General features: G+C 41.8%; 1 protein-coding gene across 15 annotated transcripts in view; it reads left to right on the top strand.

Annotated features, from left to right (window-relative positions):
* The first annotated feature begins 936 nt into the window (after positions 1 to 936).
* The window catches only part of PRRC2C (proline rich coiled-coil 2C), a 115217-nt gene continuing 88844 nt past the window's right edge, over positions 937 to 27309 (top strand). For 8 of the 15 annotated variants that reach the window (XM_073356351.1, XM_073356352.1, XM_073356346.1 and 5 more), the window contains exons 1-5: positions 939 to 1096; positions 19988 to 20155; positions 21194 to 21371; positions 22439 to 22548; positions 26047 to 26184. In XM_073356351.1, the coding sequence (XP_073212452.1) occupies positions 20041 to 20155; positions 21194 to 21371; positions 22439 to 22548; positions 26047 to 26184 (541 nt within the window). In that variant the 5' untranslated portion in view covers positions 939 to 1096; positions 19988 to 20040. Of the gene's footprint in view, positions 1097 to 1696; positions 1877 to 17642; positions 17773 to 19987; positions 20156 to 21193; positions 21372 to 22438; positions 22549 to 26046; positions 26185 to 27309 lie in introns of those variants that run through there. The other 7 variants (XM_073356348.1, XM_073356347.1, XM_073356338.1 and 4 more) reach the window with 5 other exon arrangements.

Below are 27309 nucleotides of genomic sequence, written 5' to 3'. Positions count from 1 at the left end.
TATACTGCTATATGGTGCCTTTACACCAATATAATAGCTTCCACACTACTGGCCGTACTGGTATAAATATATACTTTTTAAAAAAATCTCACCCCTATCTAAACTAGCTATACTGTAGAAAAACTTTGAGTATGTGTACTCTGCAATTAGACATCCACAGCTGGCTCATGTCAGCCGACTCCGGCTCGAGGGACTTGGGCTAAGGAGCTATTTAATTGTTGCATCCCCACACCTGGGATCCTAGAACCCGGATTTCAGCCTGAACTCAAATGTCTACTAACTGCAATTAAACAACCCCTTAGCCTGAGCACCACGAACATGAGTCAACTGGTATGGGCAGCTGCAAGTTTTTAATTGCAGTATAGACATACCCTCTGTGAATAGCAGGTCTTAGTTTCTAGCTCTTGTCCTTGTAGAGAACAGATTGGAAACATAACCTGTGTGCACCTCACAAACTCAGAAAACAGAAGGGAAGGGAAATAATTTCCCATTTATTTTTAAAATCTCATGATTTTTTTAGCCTGATTCCTGGATGTTGGCAGGCTGGCAATACCTGCTCTTTGCCAAGGTGTGCGATAGCTCCTAATCCAGCATTCAACCAGCACAGCTTTCTTACAAGCTGAGCAGGGGCCTCAGATTTACTGGGATTTGCAAACTTTGCTGTGTCCTGCAAGAGTCAGGAAGGCCAGGGAGGAATCTGGAGCTTCTCCAACCTCCTCTGGGCTGACCCCAAAAGAGAACCTCGAGAAACAAAAGCCACGAGGTGCCCCTGGGGGTTAGAGTGACCTGATTGTCCTGCCCCTCCCACACCCGCCGCAGCGCCTGCCTCCCTGGAAGGGCAGTTCCAGCAGGCTCCTGCAGGTGGAGCTATCGACTCCGTGGAGAGGAGGAATCCGCCCAGGCTACTGCGGCAGCCAGGCATCACGTGACCGGTGCTGCGTGGGCGCTGCGCGGTGAGGTCAGACGCCGTTGGCGCCGGCTTGGCCGCCCGCCATCTTGGCCTCTGTGTGGAGGCGGTTCGCGCGGTGGTAGCGGCCTCACCGAGTCCCGCAGCCGGGTACAGGCCACAGCGCCGGCCCCGGACGCTGCGCGCCAGGTAAGAGGCCGCAGGGGAGCCGGGAGAGGGGAGCTGGCCGGCAGGCTCCTCCCGTAGGGGAGCGAAGCTCGCCGCCGCTTCCCCCGCGGCCGGGCGGGGCTGGGCCGGGCCCCTGGAGCCGGTGGGAGCGGCACTCAGATGAGAGCGGCCTGCGCCGCATGGCCTGGGGGGCTCCGTCTGGGCCCCGCTCCTGCTTGGCGTGGGGGGAGCTTGGAGGGCCCAGGGGCTGCGGCGAGGGGAGAGGGTTCTGCTCGCTGGCATGGAGAAGGGAGAGGGCTCCCCGAGACCTTCCCGGGAGGAGATGATTGCGGGGGGCTCCCCGTGAGCCCTCTTTTGCTTTCTCCTGTGGGGGAAGGGGCCCGGCCCCATCGTGCTGCTGGGGGGGGGAGATGAGGCGAGGGTAAGGGGCCCAGCATACAGTGGTGCTCTGCGGGGAGGTGAGGTCAGGCGCGGGGGGAAGAGACCCGAGCCCCATAGCGCTGTTCCGGGGGAGGGTGAAACGAGCCGGGGCGGGGGGAGGGATACCAGCCCTATAGTGTTGGTGCCTGGAGCTGAGCAAAGGGGCCTTATTTCTTTGCAGTGAGTAATGGGTCCTTTTTTCTTCCCTTTTTTGAGGATGGCTTGGGTTGAACCTGTATTTCTCTCTTGGCTCCATGACAAGAGTGATCGATTGGTTCTGCTCTTTGCAGGCACTGTGAGCTCCATGGGGCGCTGCAGAAGCAGCATCTCTTCCCTGCTCACCCCCAGCTGTATGAATAGCCACGAAGGGGAAGGCACTTGGTACAGGAATATTGTATGGTGAAACTGAGCTTTTTCCTCCCTATTGAGGCAACTAATCTCACAAATGGGTTGTTGCAAGTTTGGAGGCATGGGGCATCAGTGTCTTTTTGGTCAATGCAGTTTAGTTATCTTATCTCTTTCTTCCTCTTACTCTAAAATATTTCAGTTTTCTCATCTATCACTGGTCAAGGCATGGGCTATGCACTTAATGCAGTTAATGTTAGTTTGTAGTTGCAGTTTTTGTTCCAATTTTATGCCTGTATTATGGGATACTTGGCTATCATTTCCAAGGTCCTATGCTCTATAATGTCTAGGTTATGATGAGACAAACGTTTTTGTACTACTTGAGGTGAACAGGGTGAGCAGACATTGCAGGATTATTTCATTTAGTGTCAGAATAAAACCCAGATCACTAAAGTCTTGTTTATGCCATTGTTACAGCAGTAGGAGTGCTAGTGTAGACATGGTTCCAGGAGGCTGCTGGCATTTTAACATGGAGCTGTCTAGACCTGCTGCTGGTCTACATTAAGCATTCTGGGCGTCACCATTGAGGGAAGCGATGGTTGGAAATTTTGGGGGAAAAGATTAATTATCGACGCAGCTCAACAGATTTCCAAGAAAGTGCAATGTTCCTTTGCTGACTAATCAACAGGAAGCATCCCAGTCTGTAGTCAGAAGTGTTGTCCAATATACATGCTGTTCCAGTGTGTTTCTCGTTATCCCATTGCCCATGCCCAGCCTGTCTCAGAGGATTCCAGACTTAAGTTTTTAAAAGTGACTTACAAAGGGAAATAGGAATTCATGAAGAAAAGAGCGAAATGTATGAAAAAGGCCTGAAGGGGGTCTTTTGGGGAGTGAAGGCAGTGATGTTCTGTGGGTTTTGGTTTTTTTTAATTGTTGTGTTTTTGTGTTAAATAACAGGAATGTCAGATCTTCTCAGTTCTTTCTGGTCTCAGATGTGTAATGGGAGGTTTTTTCACCACTTAATTCAAAGGCCTTTTTTCCTTCCCAAGTATTTCTCAAGCATTTGAGTCAAATAGGTGTTGGCAAAAAATAAACTACAAAATTTTTGAACAGTTAGACTAAAAATCCATTTCCCTCTCAATAGTTTAGTTTTCAGTCTCTTGTCCAGTGTGATATAGTTCCACTTGTCCTTCAATCTTCTGCAGAATTTCTGATGTAAATTTTTTTTTTAAAGAAACCTTCCCGTCTCCTTCCTACATAGTAGAGAAGCAAAATGGGCACAAAATTAATTTTATTCCCCTGGCAGGTCACCTTTAATATCTGTGCTGCTAGAAGCTTGTCCGTTCTCAGTTTTTCTTTCCATACTATGAAGTTCAGAGTAAAATGTGTCATTTTTTTATCAAGCTTAATATAGGGGCATTATAGTATGTTTGTTACTCAGTGTTGTTCTTTGAATTAAGAAATGAACATTTTCAGTCCTTAGGACTTGGTGCGCCTTTGACAAAAGCATGGCTTGTGCCATGGAGTACAGCATATTCTCTGATAAACATTAAAAGGTGACATTTACCTTTTAAGAAGGTATTTTTATAATGGATTTCAAAGGAGCTAAAATGGGAGGCAGCATGATCTAATATCTAATGGAGACTGGGACTCATCACCTGTCTTCTGCTAGAACTAACATGCTGTGGCCTTGAGTGTACCCAGTCACTGCACTGCCTAATTTTCTTAATTTGTAAAATGGAGATCACCACTTTTGTAAAGTCCTTAGTAAGATAGATAAAATGTGAGATATATATGCAAACCATTCTTCACAAGCCCTGCTTTGAGGACTGTACCTTTCAAATGCAGTAGTAGCATAAATTCTCTTTACTCGTTATTTAAACCATTTAAATGGAAACATTGCTTTTGGAATAAACTTCTGCAAAAATAGTTGCAAAAGTTACAGTTGAGTTGAAGTTTTACTGGAGTACTTCTGGTTATATAGATTTATAGAATGCATCTTCAGCCTGTGGGAAAATCAGATATAACAGTCTGTTCTGAGAAGTGAAATGGTTGCAAGTAAAAGATTGCACATTTTAGGACAGCTTGTCTAGGGTATTGCTATGCCTGGGTGGGTTTTTGTTTCAATCAGTAAAAGGTATGTAAGTAGGTAGATTGGGCATACTGTGTAGTATTACACTGGATCTGGGTTGTGAAGTCTTCATCCCAAATACCTTTATTTAATTAAATGGGGAAGTGACATCAAATTGATAGACAAGGCAGGTGACTTTAGTGGCTCTATTCTGTATGGACAGGCTACGTTTATCAGGGCAGCCAAATGAAAGATGTTGCAATACTCAAGGTGGGATATACAGGGAGGCACTAGTCTAGGCACTAGCCCAGTTCCCTGCTCTGCCACAGACTTTGTGTGATCTTAGGCAAGTCACTTATTCTCTCTGTACCTCAGTTCCCCATTTGTAAAAATGGGGGTAATACTTCCCTACTCACAGAGATGTTGTGAGGATAACTACATTCAAGATTATAAAGCACTCTGAGATCTGATTAAAAAAAAGGCTCTGTGTAGTTTTTATGAGGGCCTGGACAAAAGATTTGGGGCAAGTCTACACAACAGTCTTAAATAGACTTATCTTAGGTTGGCTTACAGTCACCACTTCCACACTACCCTCCTTTTGTCAGTGGTGCACTAGGAGCGCTTTCACCGACTGAAGAGGGGCACTGGGGTGGGCTGAGAGTGAGAGCTCTCAGCTCTGCACTGGAGCCCAGCTGCCCCTTGGGGCTTCTTGCCTCCCTGATCCCAGCCAGAACCAGGGGGACAGCCACTTGGGGCTTCTTGCCTCTGGTGGGTAGATGCCACCCGGAGCTTGGTCAACTGCCGTGCCTCCAGCAGGGATCCAAGACCTGGCGGGCAGCAGCACTCAGAGCAGGGAGCCTGGGCAGCAGCCCAGCTTGGCGTGGAGACCTGGTAGCAGCCTGGCTTGGGAGCCGACTTTCTTGTCGATTTCACGGCTGTGTCAGAACCGTGAAATTGACAAGAATGACAGCCAACAGCCCATGTAAGGAATGCAGTGTCTACACAGACACTGTGTTGCCCAACTACACTGATATAAGCCCTATGCTTCTCATGGAGATGGAGTTATGATGGTGTAATAGGGCACTTAAATAGGTGGGAGGAAGTCTGTAGTGGAGACACTGACATAGTTGGGTCGACATATGCTGCTTTATGTAGACTTAACTCTAGTCTAGACCAAGTTTACGATATGAAGCTGAAAAGACAAGATGATGGAGATATTGAGGGGGAAGAAGCCCTCACCCTGGCAATGAGGATTTAGAGTTATACACTGAGAGAATTCTTTCCCTCTTCTAGCAACAAACCTGGGGGAGAAGGACAGGAACTTCAAATTTATCAGACACCCTAAATCCAGAGTTTGCTGTAAATGATGGTGTCTTCAGGCAGGGTACAAGAGAAAAGTAACCTTATAACACCCTCTCTATTTCCATTAGCTAGGGATGGAGGCTGGACTCGACATCATGGAATTGCCACGTTGCTTACTGGTAGAACCTTTCCTTGTTGTTTGTATTGATCTAAGGCTTTCGTAGTCCAATCTGTTTGCCCTGTAATTTTTTTAAGCCTTAGTTTTAGTTTTATAGATCCTGACACAGAATTTTTAATATATTAGCTATAACATGAACAGAAACAAGACAGAAAAGAACACGGCTGAAAGATGTGAAAAAAGATGAACACTGGATAGGTTTGTAAAACTGGGGGGAGGAGGGGGATCTAAACTTGTGACAGCACAAGCGTTAAAAACACAAGGAGCAGAAGATGGAGATAGAAATTGTAATGAAGTACGAAGATAGCGTAATAAAATGCAGAGATGAAAATAGTTTCAATATCTATAGTATACAAACTAACAAATAGACTACTGTTTTTATTATGAATACCTCAACACTACATAACATTAATTTTTTAGCATTTCTTTATAAACTGTTAGTTACAGATTGCGCTAACGCATGTTGGTTTTTTTATCATTTGTACTCTTTAAATTTAATGTAGTACTTTTTTAGTTAATGGCAAAATGAGACTACTAGTGCAAAAACACAGGTCAAAAGCAAACACTGTACCTTTGAGTCCAAGGTATGTGTAAAACAAGTCTTAAAAGATTACCCATGCAAGGGAAAAAACTGACCATCACTGTTTGATATTTTATGATTGAAGGTCTGATTTTTTTTGTATGTTTCCCTGCTCCTGTTTTTACATTATGCTCCTGGGGGAATTCTGTGCCACTGCGCATGCGCAGAATTTGTCCCCCACAGATTTCTTTGCTTCCTGGTAGAAAAACGACTTTCTAATGGGGGAAACCACAAAAATGCTCATGCGATCCTTCCCAGCAGTATGTTTTGGGTGCCCAGGGCTGCCAGCAGAGAGGTAAATCACTGTGTGGCAGGAGGGGGGATTGGGGAAGGCCTGGTTGGTGGCTCCTACCCTGTGCCGGACTCAGCTGGTGGGCTGGGGAGGACGGGACTTCCTCTTCCCCTGCACGGCATCCGGGGCCGGGTCAGACCCACCCCCAGATTTCTTCCCCAGCTGCAGGAAGCTCTGCAAACTCCCGCTGCTTCCTGCAGCTGTTGCTCCTCAGCTGCAGGGGGAGGGATCCCTGTACAGGGAGCTGCTCCCCCATCTGCCCAACCCCCATGCATCCAGACCCCCTCATACCTAGACCGTCCTGCCAAGCCTCACCCCCCAGTGACTCCAACTCCCGCTGCACCTGGACCACCCTGCTGAGCCACCTGCACCCAGATCCCCACCCCACTGAGCCCCAATCAGTTGCACCTGGATTCCCATCCACTGAGTCCCACTCCCCCAGCATCTGGACCCCCCACACCCAGTCCCTGTGCCGAGCTCTATCCCCACCACACTCAGTACTCCCCCTCCCCCCCAATGGCAGTGTCTCAGCCACCTTCACCTGGATTCCCCTGCAGAGTCCCATTACCATTGTACTCCAAGCCCCTGTGCATCCAGATCCCCTCCGCACCCGGGTCCCCCGTTGAGCCACCTGCACCCATATTGCCCCTTACAGAACCCTCTCAACCCACACCTGGATTCCCCCACACTAAGCCCCTCCAAACTTGGATCCTGCCTTGCTGAGCCTGCCTGCCCGCACCTGGCATGGAGGGGCAGGGCCCTGGGGTGTTTCTGGGGCAGGCCCGGTCCTTGCACTGTGTCAGTGTTGGGTGCAGCCTCACCATTAAATCGAGATCTTGGGGCAGGGGGATAGGGAAGGGAAGCTGCAAAGTGATCTCTCACCTCTGTACAGCTAATGGTCTGTGCTCCCCAATGCCATGCTGGACCCTCCACATTTATTTGACAAATAAAATTTGCAGAATGTTGCAGAATTTTAAAGTATCGTGTGCATAATTTTAATTTTTTTGGCGCAGAATTTTTTTTTTTTTTTTTTTTTTGGTACAGAATGCCCTCAGGAGTAACACTGGAAATTCAGGTCCCATCTAGCCTGAAAGGTGGTTGGCTGGAGAACTGATAAATCATAATATCACAAGAGTCAAAGGTGTTGGACAGTTGAGAAGAAGAGGGATTTTTACTTGGACTATTTTAAATGCTACTTACTGTTAAACATCTTTTTCAACTTAAAATCATAACAGAGCCTTTAGTAAGAGGAAGGCTTTATTAAAGATTCAAATATTTCATTTAGGTGTAAGATTGAAGTAGACATCCTCTGAGATAGGAACAGCCATACTGGATCGGACTAAAGGTCCACCTAGCCCAGTATCCTGTCTTCCGACAGTGGCCAATGCCAGGTGCTTCACAGGGGGGAGAACCTCTGAATTGATATTTGATATTCCTGACTTCTTTGCTTGCTTGCTTAGAAAAATTAACTTAAAAAAAAAAAAGGGACAAGAAGACCTTTCAGGCCTTCCTCATGCATCATAAAGTAGCAAAAAAGCACAAGCCCAGCTTTAAAAAAAAAAATGCGATTATCTTTAATACTTTTCCTTTTGTCCTTAGTCCTAGTGGAACTCGCTTACAAAATTTTTCTTAAAAATTACATGAATATATTCTCATACTGTAGAATTAGAATTTATAATCCCTGTTACATTATAGCTCAAAAATATCTCATCATAAATCTTAATTAAAACTATCTTTAGATAGGTTTTTCCTCAAAAAGCATTTTCTAAAAAAAACTGATTTAATTTAAAAACTGATTTTTTTTTTAATTTTTAAAAAAAAACAACATTGATTTTTATCCACCCTATCAGAAGACTAATGTTAGTGGCGAAGAACTTCTTGGAAAAAGTTTTCCCCCCAGTTGTTTGACTGCTCATTGCTTCAAGAATAAAATACGAAACGTAATTTGATGGGTTCCAAGTAAGGATGTGTAGTCCCTTATAGTATTTTACTCCCTTCCAGATTAATGCTCTCTGACAACTTTTTCACTTGTCAAAGATAAATTATTTCATTTATGGGTCTTGCCGTGTGATACTGTTTATACTTGTGGTTGAAGTCCAGGAAAAGTACCTGAAGCTTGATTTTACATAAAATGTAAATTACGTGTTTTTTACACACGACATCTGGCAAATTTTTTGAAAGCAATGGATTAGTCCACATGAAATTCTTTCCACCCTCACAAGTCAGAGAGGATATTGCAGTCAGGTTATTTTCTACAAAACAGAAACGAAAACAAAATATTGTATATAGAATAGAGTGAGATATTACAAGTAGATATTTGGAATAGCTATTCTGGAATAAACTGTTCTGAAGTTCCATAATAGCTCCCTGTGTGAACACACCATTCAAGAATGTCACTTTATTCCAGTAAAATTAGTGTCCTTATGTTTTTCCCCCAGAATAGTTAGTCCAGTCAATTTCCCCACGTATGCAGGCACTTACTGTGCACATCTCCTTTTGAATAGCACCTTCTCCAAAAGCATAGATGTACTGAGAAGGTAAAAAGTAGATAGGGGACATACAGGGCACAAATCATGTTTGTTCTGGCAAATTCATTTCTAGAGTGGAAAGAAGGGCTTAAATACTTAACCACTAGAACATCTTTTGTGCATTGATATAAATAATTCTGGAATAAAGTTTAATTTGCAGTTGGGCATGGGAGCTGCCCTGAAAAAATTTCCTGAAGGGAGCTGAGTCTAGAGCAGTGGAGGGCAAACTACAGCCCATGGGCTGGATCCAGCCCATCAAGGCTTTCAGTCCGGCCCATGGGATTGCTAGTTCCCTGGCGCAGTGGGGCTAAGGCAGGCTCCCTACCTGCCCTGGCCCGCTGCCGCTCCCGGAAGCGGCTGGCACCATGTCCTTGCGGGCCCTGTGGGAGGGTAGGGACAGAGGGCTCCATGTGCTGCCCTCGCCTGCAGGCACCGCCCCTGCCAATTGGAGTGCAGAGACAGTGTGTGGAGCACCATGGCCCCCCTGCCTAGGAGATGGATTGGCTACTGGCCACTTCCAGGGCGCAGTGCAGTGTCAGAACAGCTAGGGGCTAGCCTGCCTTAGCTGGGCAGCACCACCAATGGGACTTTTAACAGCCCAGTGCCTTACATTCCATGACCCAGTCCTGCCCTAAAACCACTGCCCTAAAGGCTCAGAAACCAGAAGGCAATTAAAAAGAACCCCAGCTGATTATTTTTCAAGATCTCATTACTTTTTAAGCCAATCTTATAATTTTGGGGTCTAAACACATTTTGAACAATTGGGATTGGCGATACTGGATATCGTATAATGAACTACAGAAAGACAATCAGATACTACAGTGATGAGTGATATAAGAACCTCTACAAAACAGACTATGCCACTACCAGTCCCCTCAGTCAAGACTCTTCAGCTGGTGGAATCTTGTAATTCATAGGTATGAGATTGTATTTTGAACAGGGTGTTTTTATTTTGTATATCTGGCATAGGTTGTGTAACTGCTGCAGTGTTTGGCAACTGTGTAGACTTTAACATTCTTAACTGTAATTCAAGAAATGGTAGGGGAAGCTTGCTATTCGTTGCATATGTGGTGAAGCATTGATGCTTCATGACTAGTAGAGCAAGTACAAGTTTCGCACCTTGGACACAAGTGTTTACAGATGTGTTTTATTAAAAGGTTCTGTTATGTACCCTTACTCTTGTCCCCTTTTCTTAATATTTAGCACTTTTAGACCATATGATTTTGTAAAACCAGTAAATTTATATGGGGAACTTAGTAAACTACTCTTAATCCATTTTAAAAACTGATTAGATTTAAAGTTGGCTTTAACGAAGCTAGAGGGCATGTTTAAGGCATGTTGAACACAACTGTAGCAGTGGCGCTTTATTAGAAGCATAAAGTGAGATTTGCTCATCTGTTGCTTCTTTACCTGCATTTTACCATCCCTGACCAATTAATTCTTTTCTCCTGGGGCAATTCCGTGCCACTGCTTGCATAATTAATGAGCCACGCATTTTTATTTTTTGCACAGAAAAAAGCTTCTGCTGGAAAGGTGCTGCAGTTCTGCCTTTTGCCCACCAGAGGGTGCTGTGATGATAGAACAGAGCAGCAGCTCCCAGCCAGCTAGGGAAGATAGAGGGCCTGCCTTCTTCACAGTGCCTGTCAGGCCAGATCATGAGACAGGGGATAGGGGGAGACAGACAGCATGGGGCTGCTGTGGGGTCAGACAGGGACTCATAAGGGCTAGTGGGGGAGGACAGATTGGGACAGGGGCTGAATGGGAGTGGAGGCCCAGGGCCACATTGGGACGGGGGTTGGCTGAGTGGGGGCACAGACACATGGGGACAGGGTGGGGGTGTAGGGCCACATGGGGATGGGGGGAGGGGGTGTCTGAGTGGGGGTGGAGGGACACATGGGGGTACAGGGATACATGGGGTCAGCCAGGGTCTGCATGGGGAAAGCTCCCTAACAATCTCTTCCTGCCCCTAAAAAAAAAAAAAACCCTGTTCCATACTTTTCCCACCCATATCCAACAACCCTCCACACTCTAGTTCCTTCCCAGCAATTACTTCCTTCTCCCTCAGCTCCTCCATTATCACTGACTTCCCCCAAGCCTCTGCACTGCTTCAGAGGGGTGCAGGAAATAGAATTCTGTATTGTGGTTTAAATGAATTATTACTCAGAGTTCTGTATTAATATGCCTAGTAAGGAATCTGTTTTGTTGCCAGACATACTTGCTGACAGGTATTTTGAAATAAATGACCAAAAATAATTGAAACTGGTGTGATTATATTGTTTTGCAGAATTTGAAAATATTGTGTGCAGAATTTTAAATTTTTTGTTGCAGAATTCCCCCAGGGGTAAATTCTTCAACTCCTTGTTCCCTCTTCTCAACCCTTGTCGGGGGAGGTTGAGTGATTTTTTTTTTTTTTTTTTTGTGGTGGTGGTGGTGGTGGTGGTAAGGGGACTTGGATTTTGTTTTGGTTATGGGTTCTTTGGCAATTGTGTGTGTTAGCAGTTTAATGAGATCTAAGCCGCTTGTTCTTACATTAGAAATTCATATCTTGTCTTCTCTGAAAAATGACTGTAGAATTAGTGAAACAATGACATTACAAGAATGAAAGTGATTGTTGAACGGGGCAAGCAGTTTTAGTCCCTGTTTAAAGCTCTTGTTTTTCTTTAAATCTATTCATTTCAGTGTCTTATATTGAATAAATTATATCTTTGTTAAAGACACCATTACCACCACACTTTAAGCTCAAGAGCTCTTAATGAGCGTGATCTGAGATGTCCATAGTTTTGCTGGAGGACCTACTCTCATGCGAGACCTGAGATTCTTGATGTTTTAGGGAAGAAAACTTGAAAGAGGATCTCCCTACATCTTAAAGATGTAGCAAAACACTGCACAATCTGTTTTTAAAAATCTTGTGTAAGACACTAATTAAGACGTGTTTTTTTTAAATTAAGCTGGCACAAATTTGTGTGTAGGCATGCTTATTTTGTTCTTTTTTTAAACCACTGATTAAGCTAAAACTTTTGTAAACCAAAATAAGAATGGCTATGCACAAACTTGCATCAGTTTAGTTAAACCAGTTTAAACATACACCTGCATTTAAAAGTGTGTCATCAGTGACCTAAAATTGGCTCTTTTTTGCTCTGATAATCTTAAGATTTTTCCCCAGTATTTTTGTTTAAATAAATGATAGGAAAAGTTCAACAGCCTGGGATTTCTGTCTAGATAACACTAGAACACTCTATCCTTATGTATCTTACGATGTCCAAAGGAAAGAGCTGCTTGCCTCCAAGTCCTGGGAGTTTCTGCCTAATAAAATGTGGAATAAGTTAACCAAGGGCTTCTGGGAAGTGGTTAGTCATTCATTGGGTCTGTTTTTATAGTTTTCAGGTAAGTTAGCCTGATTGGATGTACAGGTGCAGTCTACCTTATCCCTAACACTGCTAAACAAGTGCTGAAAAATTTCTGGCTGAAGAGGCTCATACTGTCAATCAAAGCCACCTTTCACTGCTGAAAGGTATTACTTAATGAGGGCTATTTTCATGCCAAACATCAGCTTTCTACTCCCAAGTCATTTTGGTGCCTGTTAGAGAACGATGCCTCTTACTAATAGGGAAAGTTTTTTGTTCTCCCTCCAAAACATGCTCACCTCATACTTCCAATGGCTGAACCGTTTTTGATCAAAATTCATCTCTGGGCTGAGATTAAGCCTGGAAAATTTCAGTCCCCAAAGTGAAAGTTTTGGCAGCTTAAGTCACTGTAAACCTGGTAGTTGGAAATAAGATCTCACACAGTTGGACTATTGTGCAGTGTATGTGCACAAATCAACGGGGTTAATATTTATATTTAACCATTTGCTTTTTGTGACTTGAATAACCATGTGCAACCTTAATGTTAGCATTAATGTAGGACTTTGTTTGTTTTTTACTTCTAGTGTTTTCTCAGTGTTTTTTCTCCAACTTTATGCTGATGTGGATTGTAGCTGCTGTGAGGTCTGTGGCTAGAACAGGGAAAACCCCACACCGCATTCAGTTTTTGCTTACCTTTGAAACTTTTAGTCTGATATCACATTAAAATATTTGTTTGCAACATAGGCTTAAAATCTAAAAACCGTTAGCAGTTACTGATAAAACTTTAAAATCCTAATAACATATCAGGAATCTGTGTGTATTTATTAAAGAGAGTGTGTTATAAATGAGCCACAAACCAGGAATGCTTTAAAGTTGGACTCTCCCCCCCGCCCCCTCCCCAATCAAGTCACTTCTGGTTCCAAGTCCTCAGAATTCACTTTCTTAAGTCTTGATCTGTTGCTGTGATATAGTAAACAGTCTGTTCTTCAGATGACCCACACATTAAATTTTTTACCAGATTTCACATACTTTTCAGGATATAGTGAGGCTCATTCTAGCCATAGATCATAGTGAAGTTTTGCAGTTGTGAAGCAACTTCTCTGCTTGGTTAAAGATGTAGAATCTGGAAATATGCCAGATTTACAGTTACAGTGAAAATTTTCCATTCTTGTTGCAGTTTTTAACACCTTAATCTTCATCTGTGCTGTTCTGCATGTGAGACAGTTCAGTAAAGCAGCAGGACCATTCTCCTAAAGCCAGCAGTAATGGGTTTGGAGGAACACAGGCCATTACATTTAATTACCCATGTAGCAGAAAGATACTACTCTTACTCAGTAGTTTGAAGATTTACCTGAGACTTATTTTTCAGGGTATCCATTAACGAGGGTGTGTTTTAAGGATGTTGGCAGTGTAGCTTGACATGACTGTGAAACTGATATCAATACCTTACTTCTAAGAGGGGAAAGATTACGCTTTCTAGAGGAAGTAATTAGAAAAGAATATAGAAAGGAACCCAGGAATACTGACTTCTGTGCAATTTACCTAGATACTTATATGGCTTCTGTTATTGTGGTATGTGTGTCCCTCACAGACATTAATGAATTTATTTTCATAATGTGGTGAATATCATGAGGCCCTCTTTAAGATGAGGAATTGTGAGATGCCTAAGATTGCACAGGAAATCTACGGCAGAGCTGGGTATTGAGTCTAGTTCTGAGTCTCAGTCCACTACAGACCATTCTTCTTTTCCAAGCCATGGCGTTGATTTACTGTGTGACCTTTGGCAATTTAACCGCTCCACTTCTTTTCCACTCTATAATATGAGGATATTTGCCTATCTTCTATAAATTATTGTGGTGATTATCTAGCTAATATTTGTAAAACTTTGAGAGATCTTGAGAAGAAATCGTGATGTAAGTACAGCATATGATTAGTTAACTATCGTAGAGTATTGTATACTTGTACATCAAATAAAACCCCTTTGCCAAAATGTTGTCAAATTAGATAGTCCTGACTAATGTTTCAGAGAAGGTCCCTGATGTGTTATGCAGTTCTTTAAAGTATAACTTCTATTTTGTGAGTTAAAAATAAATAAATATATAAAATATGTAGGGGTGGAGTAATAGAGTGCCCCAGCCGTTGCTTGCACCAACCAGGAGGACTCCAGTGGTAGGAAATTGAGATTTTTAGTAGTCAGGGATTTGCAGTAAATTGCACTTCAGATTTATCAGGGACCTATTAGTTGAAGGATCATAAGATATGGAGCCCCTGAGCATGCCCCAGGGACAGCACCATGATAGGAGTCCCATTCCAGCATCCTCCCCTTTATCAGAAGCTGTTGGTGAGGGAGTTGACATCTTACCTTCGCATTGCTGCAAACATTTCTCATCTCCCCCTTTCATTTCTGTCTTTAGCATGTGTATGCTCTGTCTCTTGACTACTAGAACTTAGAAATCTTACTGGACACTTTAACATAAGGTGATGAGAAGTGTGTATATAAAACTGCCATTCTGTGGGAGAAATGTGACAAAAAATATAGAGAAGGGATTTCAATCTCAAATCCTCGTGAAGGCCACATGATGACTAGTACATTGGCCCGAAGGCTGCATCACTGAAACCATTAGTTTTAATAAAATATAAATACTCAGTAATGCACCTCACTCAAACGACAAAACACACATTTACTTTTAGAATTACTTCAGTTATAGCTCCCTCACCCCCTTGTCCCTGGCACCGCCCCACTCCGCCCCTTCCATGAGGCCCCTGTCCCTATTCCAACCCCTTCCCCAAATCCCTGCACCGCCTCCCCGTGTCCCCGCTCCTCCCTCCTGGAAAGTCCTAAGGGCCGCCATATAGCTGTTTGGTGGCGGAAAGCGCTGGGAGGTAGGCAGAGGAGCGGGAATGTGGTGCGCTCGGCGGGGAGCTTGGCTGCTGTTGGATTCGGCACCTATGGAGGGACGCAAGAAATAACTCCACGGCCTGCGTATTTGAGTACCCTGATATAGAGGAAGTAATTAAACTACAAAACGTAGGGGATAGACTATCCTTAAGAGATACTATGCTTAGATCAACTCCTCTACATAGGCCACTTTCAAGAAAAGGGACTTGCTAGAGGCATTCACATCCTCCTAATAGTTGAAGGAACTTCTTTATATGGAATTCACCTTTTGTGGTTTTCTATAAAGAAAAGATAACCCTTTGCACGTGCTACAAGTTCTTCCTTGATTAGTTTGCAGTTAGTCTTAATCTTGCAAAGTGCAAAATTTAAAATTTTCTAACAGTTAAATTGTTCTCTGCTGTATTCATGTTTGGAAGGTTTCCTTCACATTTGGGGGAGAGAGAAATTTCATTTAAATGAGCTTATTTTCTGGACCATAATTCTGCAGTAATCTATGGCCATAAAATAATGGAATATAATGGGGCCTTGATATGGTGTGCTTTTACATACTAGAACGATCTCAGCGTACAGGAGATATACATACCCTGTGCTTTAACACTGGACCTAAATAAGTGACAGAAAACTTCTTGTAATCTGAAAAACAGTGTAGTATAAAATACTAATTTCTGTAGGTTTAACTGATGAACATTTATTTGTATAAGTCTTGTTATGACAGTTAACTTTTGATGTTCTAACTTAAGTGGCTGAAAGTACTATTTTTGCTCCAAAAGTTAAGCATAATGCGTTATGTAATTGTGCAGATGGTAACTATAGTGACCCGAAATGGTTCATTGACCATATAAAACTTTTCTTTTTTTGGATGCAGTGAACCCTGCAAGTTGCTATTACTTCATTTGCTGTAGCACATCCCTTTCCTTCCTATCAGGTTAATTATTTAATTTTAGTGAGTGATTAGAGACTTTAAATTGTATGCTTCTGCTTCCTGAGGGCATGCAGCTATCTCATATCCTTTTAATTAACTGATTTGTTTGATACTGTGATTCAGATGTCTAATAACAGATAGGCATAGTTTTCTCTTGATGGATGCACATTTGATAGTAAATATTAAAAGTTAAGTAATCAGATATTAAGCAGGCTAGCTATTTAATTGATTAAATGTACCAATGTTAGCAAGGACTAACTTTGAAGAAGTTGGTGTACCGAATGAATCTAAAAACCTCAGCTGAGCATATGTTTGTATGTACTTAACACATCCAGTGTATGGCACTATGCAGCATAGATGATTGCAAGCATAAATAAGAGCAGAGGTTGTGTGGGTTTAGGACCTGGTCAAAATGTTTATCTTAGAAGTCCATATTCTTTGGAACTCAATTGCATGCCTATACCAAGTTAAATATGAAAATGTATTGACTGACCTAATTCAAAAAGTTTCCCACAAACCGGTTTACTGAGGAAGGTGAATTTAATCAGTTTAATCATCATCATCTTCATGAAGTTTTTAGTTGAACTTAAATATAACCAACTATGGCAAAATATCGTGTAAAAGTAAACATAAGGGAGCACAGAACAATCATCTATGGCAAGTTAAAAAAAAATCAGCATAAAGAAAGCTTTATGGGAATGCATAAAAACTCTGCATTTATGTTGTAACAGTCATTCTAGCAAGAATTGCTGTTAAGGTTGCCTAACTGTTGCTATTGCAATTCCCTGTTTTCACTAAACCATAACTTTCTGTAATTTTCACTTTATAGATTAAAGTTTTCCATGCTTGGTTTCTGCCCAAAGGGAAAAGTTTTTGGAGAGTTTGAGTAAAAACTTTACATTATTTTAAGTCCGCTCTCTGCTATTATGCCTACAAGTTACTTCTGGTGTTGGTTAGGCAAGGGGTGATATGAGACTTATTTTTCTGCTAAACTCTGTTAATTTCATTACCTCATCCTCTCACTCCCCTTTTTGTCTGCTTGTTTCATAATACAAATTATAATTTTTTTAAAATCCTCATTTTTGAACGGTGCTACAGCTAAAATGGTGGTTTGAAAGTTGAACTTTGGTGTGGAAATAGCTCTCAATAGTGAGCAGTGTGAACCTTGGTAAAGAGGAAATTAGTTTTTAATTAGTCTGTTAGGATAGATGAATACTTGAGTATGCATAGTACATTATTGCTAGGCTTAAGTGCATATCTAAGGAATAGTGTGGGATGTACATGCATATCATACTTTTCATTTTCTGCAGCTTAGTGTATCCTTCTTGAGATCTTCAAAAGCATTGGAGCTAGGTAGCTCCATTATCTTGCAGATTGATTTGGGAACCTGGTGTGACAGCTTTCTACCCACAAGTCTGTAAAGGCTTGCAGGAGATGCCTTCCAGTAGTGCTATTGTTGGCCTTGAGAGCAGAAATGATTCTTAAGGCTTTGAAATGTTGCTTCCTTTTCTGCAAGAATAGCTCCCATTTACGGGGCTGTAGGATCATCCATCTGATTGGCCTAGGCTTCACTTACTTGGCTCAGCTGTGAAGCGGTGCCTGCAACTACTCTGAGCAGCATGTAGTCTTCTGGTGAGCAAGGGAAGAACCCAGAAGGAGCCATCATGTCAAAGTGAGCAGAAAATGCTGTATAAAAAATAAAATACATAGGAGGAAAAGAGAGAACATACTCTGGAAAAGGATAGAGAGATGTGGATAGAAAAAAGTGATACTGCTAACATTGCCTGTGGCAATGGTGATGGAAGAGGATATGAAGGTGAGGGCCTATGATCTGTGCAATAGGCTTTTACCTGCTTTTTAATTTCTGGTAAAAGGAATTTAAAGAGTTAAATTTGTTGTTTATATAAGTTATGGCAGCTAGGTGTGGGGAGGGGACATAGGTTACTGGACATTGAGTTAATTAGCATGCAAATATAAATTAAATTTTCCCTGAGTGTTGAAAAATGGATAGGTTGGATAACAGCATATCTTAGATCAGAGCTTGGTCAGGCACATGCCGTATTTCCAGTTTCACTAAGATTAAATTATCTGTGTAAAAGTGTTTCACTTAATTGTATGCTCACTGGTGTGGAACACAGGCAGCCACATCGAGCAGGAACACTGCCGCTTAGGGATGCATCTCTACATTAAAACTCACTAAACACCAGTGGCCCTGTTGCAAGATCTTCAAGGTATGTCATATTTGGGATAACACTTTTAGTTATCAATCCTGATCTTTACTGCCAGATAGCCCTGAAGAAGGAATAGCGTAACTGGTATGAACTCCTAGATCACAGCGCTTTGTAGCTCAAACCCATCATGTGACAAAAAGAATACAGATGAAGCTAGCAGGCCAGCATAGAAGCTCGTAGAAGGGGACCAGTGAAAATAATAGCTGCTTGTTGTGTTATAGGCGTAAATCACTCCAATTCACCATTTCAAGACTGATCTGGGAGTGCTGCCATCTCTCTATCTCCTTTTCTTTTCCTTTCTGGGAGGAAGGGGGTGTTGGTGACTTGGGGGGCAGAGGTTGAGAACAATTTTAAGTGAGAAAGGACCCTTATGTGAAGAATTTATCCTGACCATAGGAGACCCCGCCAGCTACATTAACCACCTGTGGGGTTCCACATATATTCTAAGTTTCTGCCCCCCTGAAAACAACCTTGTTTAGGACTATTGAGAGAAGTTGGAAGTGAAGAAAAAGCTTGCTGATTAGCCTTGCCCACTTAAGTTGGTTTGAGCTGAAGGATGTGTACGTTTTTGGAGGTACCCGGGGCTTTGAGAACCATAGAGTCTTGGTCCATGCACAAATGCATCCTCAGCAAACTTCTCCCTCCCTCTGCTGACTGGATTGTAGCCAGTTAGTGAGCTGTGCATCCAGCACAGAACAAACATACTTTGACAAGAATTACTGGCCTTTGGGAGGGAGGAGGTACAGGAGCAGGGAAAAATTGGTATTGGTGTACTGATGCTTTTCCTGAAGCCTTTGGGACAAAATGAAATAGTTATGTTGTTTCCCTATGTGGAGGTCCACTGAAGGAGTCTTCCTCCCCTTAACACAAAGCCTGCAAACAAGTTCAGTTATGACTCAGGTTTTGATAGGGAACAGACTGGAAACATTGGTTCAGAAACTGGTTTGTTGCTGTCTCCATTGTAGATCCTTACGGGGAGGAAGCTGGGTATCAGGAGCTGGAGCTGTTTTCCTGAACCTCCAAATATTTCCAATGTATTTTACAGCAAAGTTGGGGGTAGCAATGCTACTGACTGCTGCAGTGGGTGAACTCACTGAACATTGCTGGTGAGGGGTGAAACACTAGAAATGTTTTGGGGGCATTTACCCTTTCTGTAAGCAGTGCAGCCCATTCAGAATTTTTGAGAAACTCCTCTTCCGGTGGAAAATAATCCTTTCCAAAGGTGTGCATGCCCAAATTTAAAAAACAAACAAAAAAAAACCTGCCTCCACAGAGAACAGGGTTTGAGTGTAGGGAGGATGTTTGTTCGTTCAACAAATATGCCAGTGGGAATTGGTTTCATGTTCCAAAAAAGCACACTCTTTCCATCCGCTGTGTTTGGGCAGAAGTACCAGGAGCAGCTCTCCTTCCATTATCTAGTTTTGGACAAAAATACTGAGAGAGAGGATCCAACTCAGCAGGAATAACCATTGCATGACCTGATCACTTTTGACTTACCTTTTTCCGTAGGATTTTGTATTGACCAGAAGTTGCCCCTTTATAAGTTAGATAGTTAAAAAGTTCAAATTGCTAAATCTGAAATCCTTCAAAATAGTTGCTTTAGTATTACAAAAATTATGGATATTATGAATTTAATGCCTTCTAATATGACAGTACCCAGAGTGTTCTAGGTGAAATATCAGTAACTTCCAATGCACTAAGAATATGTTTTCAATTAACTTGAGTATTTATTAACTTTTTATTTAAAAATTTAATATGGGATTTGATTTGAATTTGACTCTTCCTTTCTTTTATACTAAGATTGGTTTTGAGGGGTGAACAGGAGGTACCAGACTCGATGAGTTTCCATCGAAATGTCGGAAAAGTCAAGTCAGAGCACAAAAGCAAAGGATGGAAAAACAAAGTATGCAACACTCAGTCTATTTAATACTTACAAGGGAAAGTCACTGGAAACGCAGAAAACCACAGGTGAGTAGATTGAGTTGACTTATTTTATGTTCTGTAGCTCTGCTAGTACAGTCATGTTTGGGATTGGTCATGTGGAGTGTGTGATCTAAATGCAACAAGATGTCAAATTGTATGTTATACAAAGATGCTAGATGGAAAACATGATAGCAAAGGATTTAGGTGTAATATTACTTCTGGTTATATGTAACCTAGTGCTTCAATATGATAACACCCATTTTTTCATGATCTGTGTGTATATAAATCTCCTCACTGTATTTTCCACTGAGAGCATCCGATGAAGTGAGCTGCAGCTCACGAAACCTTATGTTCAAATAAATTGGTTAGTCTCTAAGGTGCCACAAGTACTCCTTTTCTTTTTGCGGATACAGACTAACACGGCTGCTACTCTGAAACCTGTCATTATATTTTTAAGTTACTGTTCTATCTTTGAAGACTCTCTTTTAAGTACATTTAAAGGGACCGTTAACTTCAAAAAATTTTATCTAATTGCAATTAATCTGTTCCAAATAACCTCTGAGATTACTATAATTTGGAAGATGTTAGAGAATTTTTTTCAGTTTATTTGTGCCTTTGAATAGTATACGGTCACTTTCATTGTTTTGGTCAGTTACAATTCCTGTTAGTGATATCACTTTCATTCCACACTTTGGTGGGAAACCCATCTACATGTTCTTTCTGAAGTCCTGCAAAAGGATCTTTGCCATTTTTAATGTTTTTTTTAGTTTTGAAAAATTACTGTAAATTTGGGGCTGATATAATCCATTTTCAGTTTGATCCTGAGGACATCAGAATACATTAGCTTCAAAACTACGAAAACTATTTCAGAACTCTTCTAAGCAAGGAATTTATAACTCCTGCTTGACAGTGAATTGTAGATTTCAAGGGGCTTGATTTTTAATCTTTAGTGCCCTTTTTTTGGTTTGTTTTAATATTGTGGTAAAACAATTTTTTCTTCTACTAAATCTGTAGCGTTACATGAACAGTTTGAATTTTAAGGAAAAAAGTGAAAAATTAATGTTTTTTCTTTTTGGCATACAGTTGCTGCACGTCATGGATTACAGAGTCTTGGAAAAGTTGCCATTTCACGGAGGATGCCTCCCCCTGCTAACCTCCCTAGTCTCAAAGCAGAGAACAAAGGCAATGATCCTAATGTAATCATTGTGCCTAAAGATGGCACAGGATGGGCTTCTAAACAAGAACAGCATGAGGAAGAAAAGTAAGCTACAACAGAACAACTTACTGATTTAATTCAGTATAACTTGTGAAAGTCCTGTCATACTGCAAACACCTTAACGAAGGCCAAAGGAAAAATAAGAAGTTGGTGGCTGTGTGACAATAAGCCTAAAATGTCGAGATGATATCATGGAGGAAATAATGCCATATTAATTGTTGGCAGGGAGGATTTCACCACATGAGGCTGGTTGAAATGAATTTCATTATTCTTACACTGGAGACAGTATGCCTACATATATTCCAAATGAAGGGCTATAACTTTTTCCTTTCTGCGCTGTTCACAAATTTAATTATTATGGCTGTGTTTATCTATATTACAACTGTTAAAGGAAATACTGCTAGAGGAGAGGCAGTTAAGTGTTAACCAGGTCTCAAATCATTTAGGGATTCATAGGTTAAAACTCCTTTTCAGTCATCTTTTAAAAAAAAAAAGGGGGGGGGGGGGAATCTGCTTTATTTTAGATGTAATTTTGTATCCTGCCTACTTTTAATTGCTACCTACCTGTGCACCAAAATACTGTAAATATAGTATTGACGTCTCATCTTGGCCGCTGTTTCTTACATAACATCAAATCTCACATAATTTACTGACCATAGAGCTTCATTATTCTGGTATTAGTTCTCTCATCACTTAAAGGGAGGAGTATAAAGGGATGGGAGGGAGTGATTAATAAAGTACTTATATTTACCTTTGAGTGATGTCATCTTAAGTATTTTGATGCATGGCTAAACACCAAGAGATATGGGGTAAACATTCAGTTTTATGTCTTACGATTTGCTTAGGAGAGAACGCTTGTAGAGTAAATTACTGTTCATCTCCAGAACGTTGCCTCCATATCAGGATTTTAGGACAATAAGTTAACTTGTGTTCATACAGGGTGTACAATTGTGTTGCAGATTAGGACTTCAGTTCTTAGTTCTTCTAATGCCATAATTATCACAGGCACAAGTGAGCAGAATAAGTTAATACCTCTGAAAAAATTGCTCATTCTGTCCTGAAAATATCTCTCCTCCGTCCGTGAAGAATGAATTTGTTTCTTTTAATTTCAGACAACCAGAAGTGCCGCAGACACAGCCAAAACCTGTGGTTCCCCCTCCTCCAGAAGTAGCCCCTGTTGCCAAATCCTGGGCCAGTACCAAGCAAGGTGGGCAAGGCGATGGTAAGTGGAGTTTAAAGTGGAGGAAACCTAGGCTGGCCCAGTGGTTTAGTAGTTGTGCTTGGCACTGCTACGTGGGAGATCTGGGCTCAATATTCTTTTGGTCCTGTCTCTCGTTCCCTGGGACAGCAGGGGCTGGGAGTGTTGTGGAGACAACTTCCTTGCCCCTAAGGTGAGGGAGTGCCTTGTCACTCAAGTGAATCCCTGAAGCCAACTTAGCAGCAGTGTTGTTCAGCTGCACAGGGAATTGTACAGCCCTCCTTTGCTGGGGTTCCAGGGGAAGATGATGGCTGGGGTGCAAGTCGTCGAATATGGCAGGGTTAAGAGGGGAAGGAAAATAAAGAAATCCTCAGCCTGTGGCAGGGATGTGTGTAGCTCTTCTCTGGCATGGGAGGGGGAACAGTAAACACCCAGTGGTCAAGCTAATCGTGTATATGTTTAGCATAACCCAAAAATCTGGAACCATGAAGTTTAGCAACTGCAGTTCAAACAGCATATCTGCTACAAGACGGTGTTTTTTTCCCACTTGTCGCTGTATAGTTCTTGCAGTATTTGTAAAGCCGAAGAGTATTGACTCAAGTAGTTTTCCTGGTTTCTACCAGTTCTACTAGTTCTTCCTAGTTTCTACCATATCTTACATTATGAAAGAAATGGTAGATTGTGTCCATGAATGTGAACCTTAAGTTCTTCAGCATTTTCATTACTATTCTAGGATAAAAGTTTGACCTTTTACTGTCAGTAATTGACCAGAGAAATAACACACTTTTATTAGACGAAGTGCACACAATGAAGCAGGAAGCAGTTTTGTTTACAACACAGAAAATAAGTCATGGTCCCTTTTATTGGCTTAATTTTGAAAGATCTGCTTGTAAGCCTCTTCTGACCGAATAACGGACTCGGTTGCAGCATTGTGCTGATCTGTCTTTGTCCAAACCATCCTCATAGTGTGAACTTACTCTGAAAGATCAATGGAAATAACTTCTGAGCCTCTGTTATTGTAGGCATAGACCTAGTTTTTGCATGCGTTAATGTATTCTTGTTCATAAGGTCTTTGGATGCTGTATTGTGGGGCAAATATTAGGATCAAGTTGGCAATTCTAGATTGTGTTGGCATCCCACTTCCCTTCCTAAAGTTTAATATGGCATCCATCCTTGAATATAGGAACTCTCCCACTCCAAAACTAGATCTGATAGTTTGTCTTATGTGAGTGTCCTGTGAGTGGGATAAGATCTGACTCATACTGGGGTACAAATCACACTTCTACAGTAAAACCTTCTTCGCTGAGGGGCCACAGGAATTAGACTATGCTTGGTGACTTTGAGATGCATACAGATGATGTCTGTTTGAATTTAGTTAATGATTTTATGGCTGCTTTGAGAACTAAACCAGATGGTTGTCTCATCTCATGCAACTAGCCATGATATGGTGTTTGGACAGGAAGTTGAGATTTTGGAGAATAGGAAAATTATAGTTTTTGTCTTGGACTGATTCCAGTATCCTTCAGTTTGAGATTCCAGATGCACCTGCCAGACAAGTTATGAACTTATTTCTGGCCTGCTCTTGGTTGATGGAACTTGTGCATTTCTAGCTGTCTCTTGGGGAGAATAAAATTCAGCTGACTGATCCTTTATGATATAATAGGATTTTTTTCTTGTCTGTTGATAAATCTTCCTTAAATTCCCTCTCCCCAGCTCCATTCTTGTCTCTCGCTATGGTTTGTGTGTATAATGTGAAAAATTAAGTAAGAAGGAAAGACTTCTAGAGCTCAGAAGTTTTGTGCAATGCCTGACCAGTTACAGTATATCTTTAGATCTTGTTGTGTAGGAGATAAAGAAAAATGTAGTTGTCTCAACACCATCTTTAAAGTCTCTAACAGCTGAACTGTTCACTAGCTGACAGTGGTTATTTCAGGTTGACGCCACTTGCTTAGATTGTCAAGTTTATCACTAAGGAAACTGTTAGTTTGCAGACAGAATCACTTGATTCAGACTTTATGGTTACACATCAGGCAGTATTTTGAAGATGAATAAATGCGTGTGTCCCCGTCCCGTTCTCTTCTCTCTCTCTCTCTCCCCCCCCCCCCCCATCCTGCTTACTGTAGGACATCCTGGAAAAGTTGCTTTTGCCTCATAGGAGCAGCTTTATGGAGTGATTTCTACTGCCTGCCACGTGTTGTTAGCAGTGGGAAGTGTCTTCTCAGTAATAGTGGGGTATCTGGAAACCCCAATCTGGTCTCCTCCCCTCCCCCCCCCCCCCCCATGATAAAACTTTAAATAAATAATATTCGTCTTGGCAAAGTGAGGATTGGTTATACCAGAGCTTTCAAGATCCCCAAACAGTTAGTCATGGGGGAAACTGTTGGGTGTTTTCCCTCTTTTCTTGTTTAAAGAAGACATGAAAGATTCTTTTCAGAGCTTCGGTTTGTGCTTGATTCTTACCTTACAACATCAAGAATATAGTCTTCCCTTCAGAACAAAAAAGGGTTCCTTGGAGGACCAGAGAATGATTGCAAGCTTTCTTTACCTTCAGCTGAAGGTTTGGGGATTTGGAAACATTCAAAGATCTGTCCTTCTAACTAGTTATAGAATAGTCTGAGGTGGCAGTTTTGACAAAAAGAAAAAGGTTTAAACAGTTTGACTAAAAGTCACTTCCTTTCTCAATCAAACTTCATTTCCTTGGCATTTGGAATGTTATAGTCCTACTAGATCTGCAGTTCATATCATCATATAAATAACCAAGAAAGATTATCTTAATTTCCAATTTTAAATTTGTTTAGTAAAAACCATGTACAGCTTCTTTACATATCATAAAGCAAACAATGGCACAAACACTGTTATCCCTCGTTGCAGTTAATTTTAAGCTAGCCTCCATGCTCAATTTTATTGAACTATTTTCTTGAGGAAGCTAGTTAGAAAGAACCTAACATCCTAAAAATTGCCCTTCTGAAGGTTTAATGTTACCTCACTAATTTTTAGTAGCTTTCTTCCAAGAGGATCTTAAGCTTAAATTTTATTGTGATCTCTGTTAATTACTCAACTACAGATTGTTTCTTAAACATGCTTCTGTATGCTACCTTAAATTAAGCCAAGAGTAGTGTTTGCATACTTCAGAAGTAGCTAATTAAGAAGCTGGCATTCATGGTGTTGAGAAATTGCTTATCCAAGCTGTCCCCATGTGACGTACCAGTTCACATTTTAGGTAGTTCAAATGATCCATTATTGCTATTCTCGCACATTCTGTCTCTCTTATCTTGATCCATCTAACATTATATCCAACAAGAAAGTAAATTGGATCAGTGGATTTAACTACGCCTGTTCACTAGTGAATATGGAATTTCACAAAGGATTATTTTACACATGGATGAAATACACAGCTTGTTTTATTTGAAAAATAGTATAGCTTTTTAAAGTAAACTTTATGGTTGGCAAGCTACAGGGTCCTATTTTTTAAATTATATTCATTATTGAAACTTGTAACACTGTTTTGTTGTAATTGTCTAGGTCCAAGTGTCCCAGTAAACAGTTATTTCCAGCAAGAGTTTCCCAGTCTGCAGGCAGCTGGGGATCAGGAAAAGTCAGGGAAAGAGAAAGATGCACCTGAAGAGCCCTATGGACCTGGACCCAGTTTACGGCCACAAAGTAGGTATACCTTAAAAGTCTTGTGAAGATGCATGCCGAATTTTCATTTGTGTAGCGAGTCTCACCACTACGGCGCCTCCTGCTGGTCATGCTGGGAATTGGCTCTCTTGGACCACCAGGGCACCTTTTACTAGGAGTGTCTCACTCACCGTTACTTCCACTTCCTCCACCGTGTCCACCGTCTGGACCCACGTCGCTCCCGGACCGCAGTGCCTTCTTCGGGACACAGCCCGCTGTCTCTCTCCTTTCTGGGGACAGACAGTCCTCAGTCCTTCTACTTGCCTCAGTAGCCAACTGCAGTCTCTAGTCTAGCCCCTGGCTTCAGGGCAAACTGCAGTCTGGATTTAGGCCACTCTCCTCATTGGCAAGTACAGGTAAAGGGGGGGCAGGGACCCAGGCCTGTCTGCTACTCTAGGTCCTGGCCCAGGGACTCTCTAGCTGGTAACCACTTACTGCTGCCTCCTCATATTCCCACTGCCTACTTTCCTGGGCCACTTCCTCCATAGCCCTAGCACCTTCCCTGCCCTTGCTGCAGAGCCTCAGTCTGGCCTGGTCAGCCAAGAGCTCCCCTGTTGTTCCGCTACCCTGCCCAACACTGCAGTATCTCACCACAATTGCCCACCACAATTTGGTAGAGGGTTTTACTAAGGATTTCTGGCGTGCACTATGAAATAGATAGAATGTTGTCATTTAGGAGTTCAAACACTCAACAGAAAATTGACAAACGTGAATTGGCCTAAAATCTACATTACATACACTTGCAGATTTATCTAAGCATGTTCTTCCAGATTACATTTTCATGCCTGCCTGCCTCAGTATATTGTCAGCTTTTTTTGTTTACTCATTTTACTTTTCTTTTAATCTACAACCTTGTGTTTGTCTTATTTCAGTATGTGTGTTTACCATTTACTGAGAGGTTACTCTGGGGAATTTTTCACACTTTCACTTCTGTTCCAGCACAATGTCTACATATAGAAATAAGATACATTAATATTTCCCTTATTCCTAGGCTATGGTTCCCTTCACAGGTTTCCAAACTGTGGTCAATTGTCCACTCATGGTCCAAAGAGTACTTGCTAGTCACATTCAAATGGTGCTGGCACCTTCTTATTTCTAGTTGCTAAA

The sequence above is a fragment of the Lepidochelys kempii genome, chromosome 8 (assembly GCF_965140265.1).
Source record: "Lepidochelys kempii isolate rLepKem1 chromosome 8, rLepKem1.hap2, whole genome shotgun sequence".
Lineage (NCBI taxonomy): Eukaryota > Metazoa > Chordata > Testudines > Cheloniidae > Lepidochelys > Lepidochelys kempii.
Note: the sequence above shows the minus strand (reverse complement) of the source record. Positions and strands in the feature narration are given on the sequence as shown.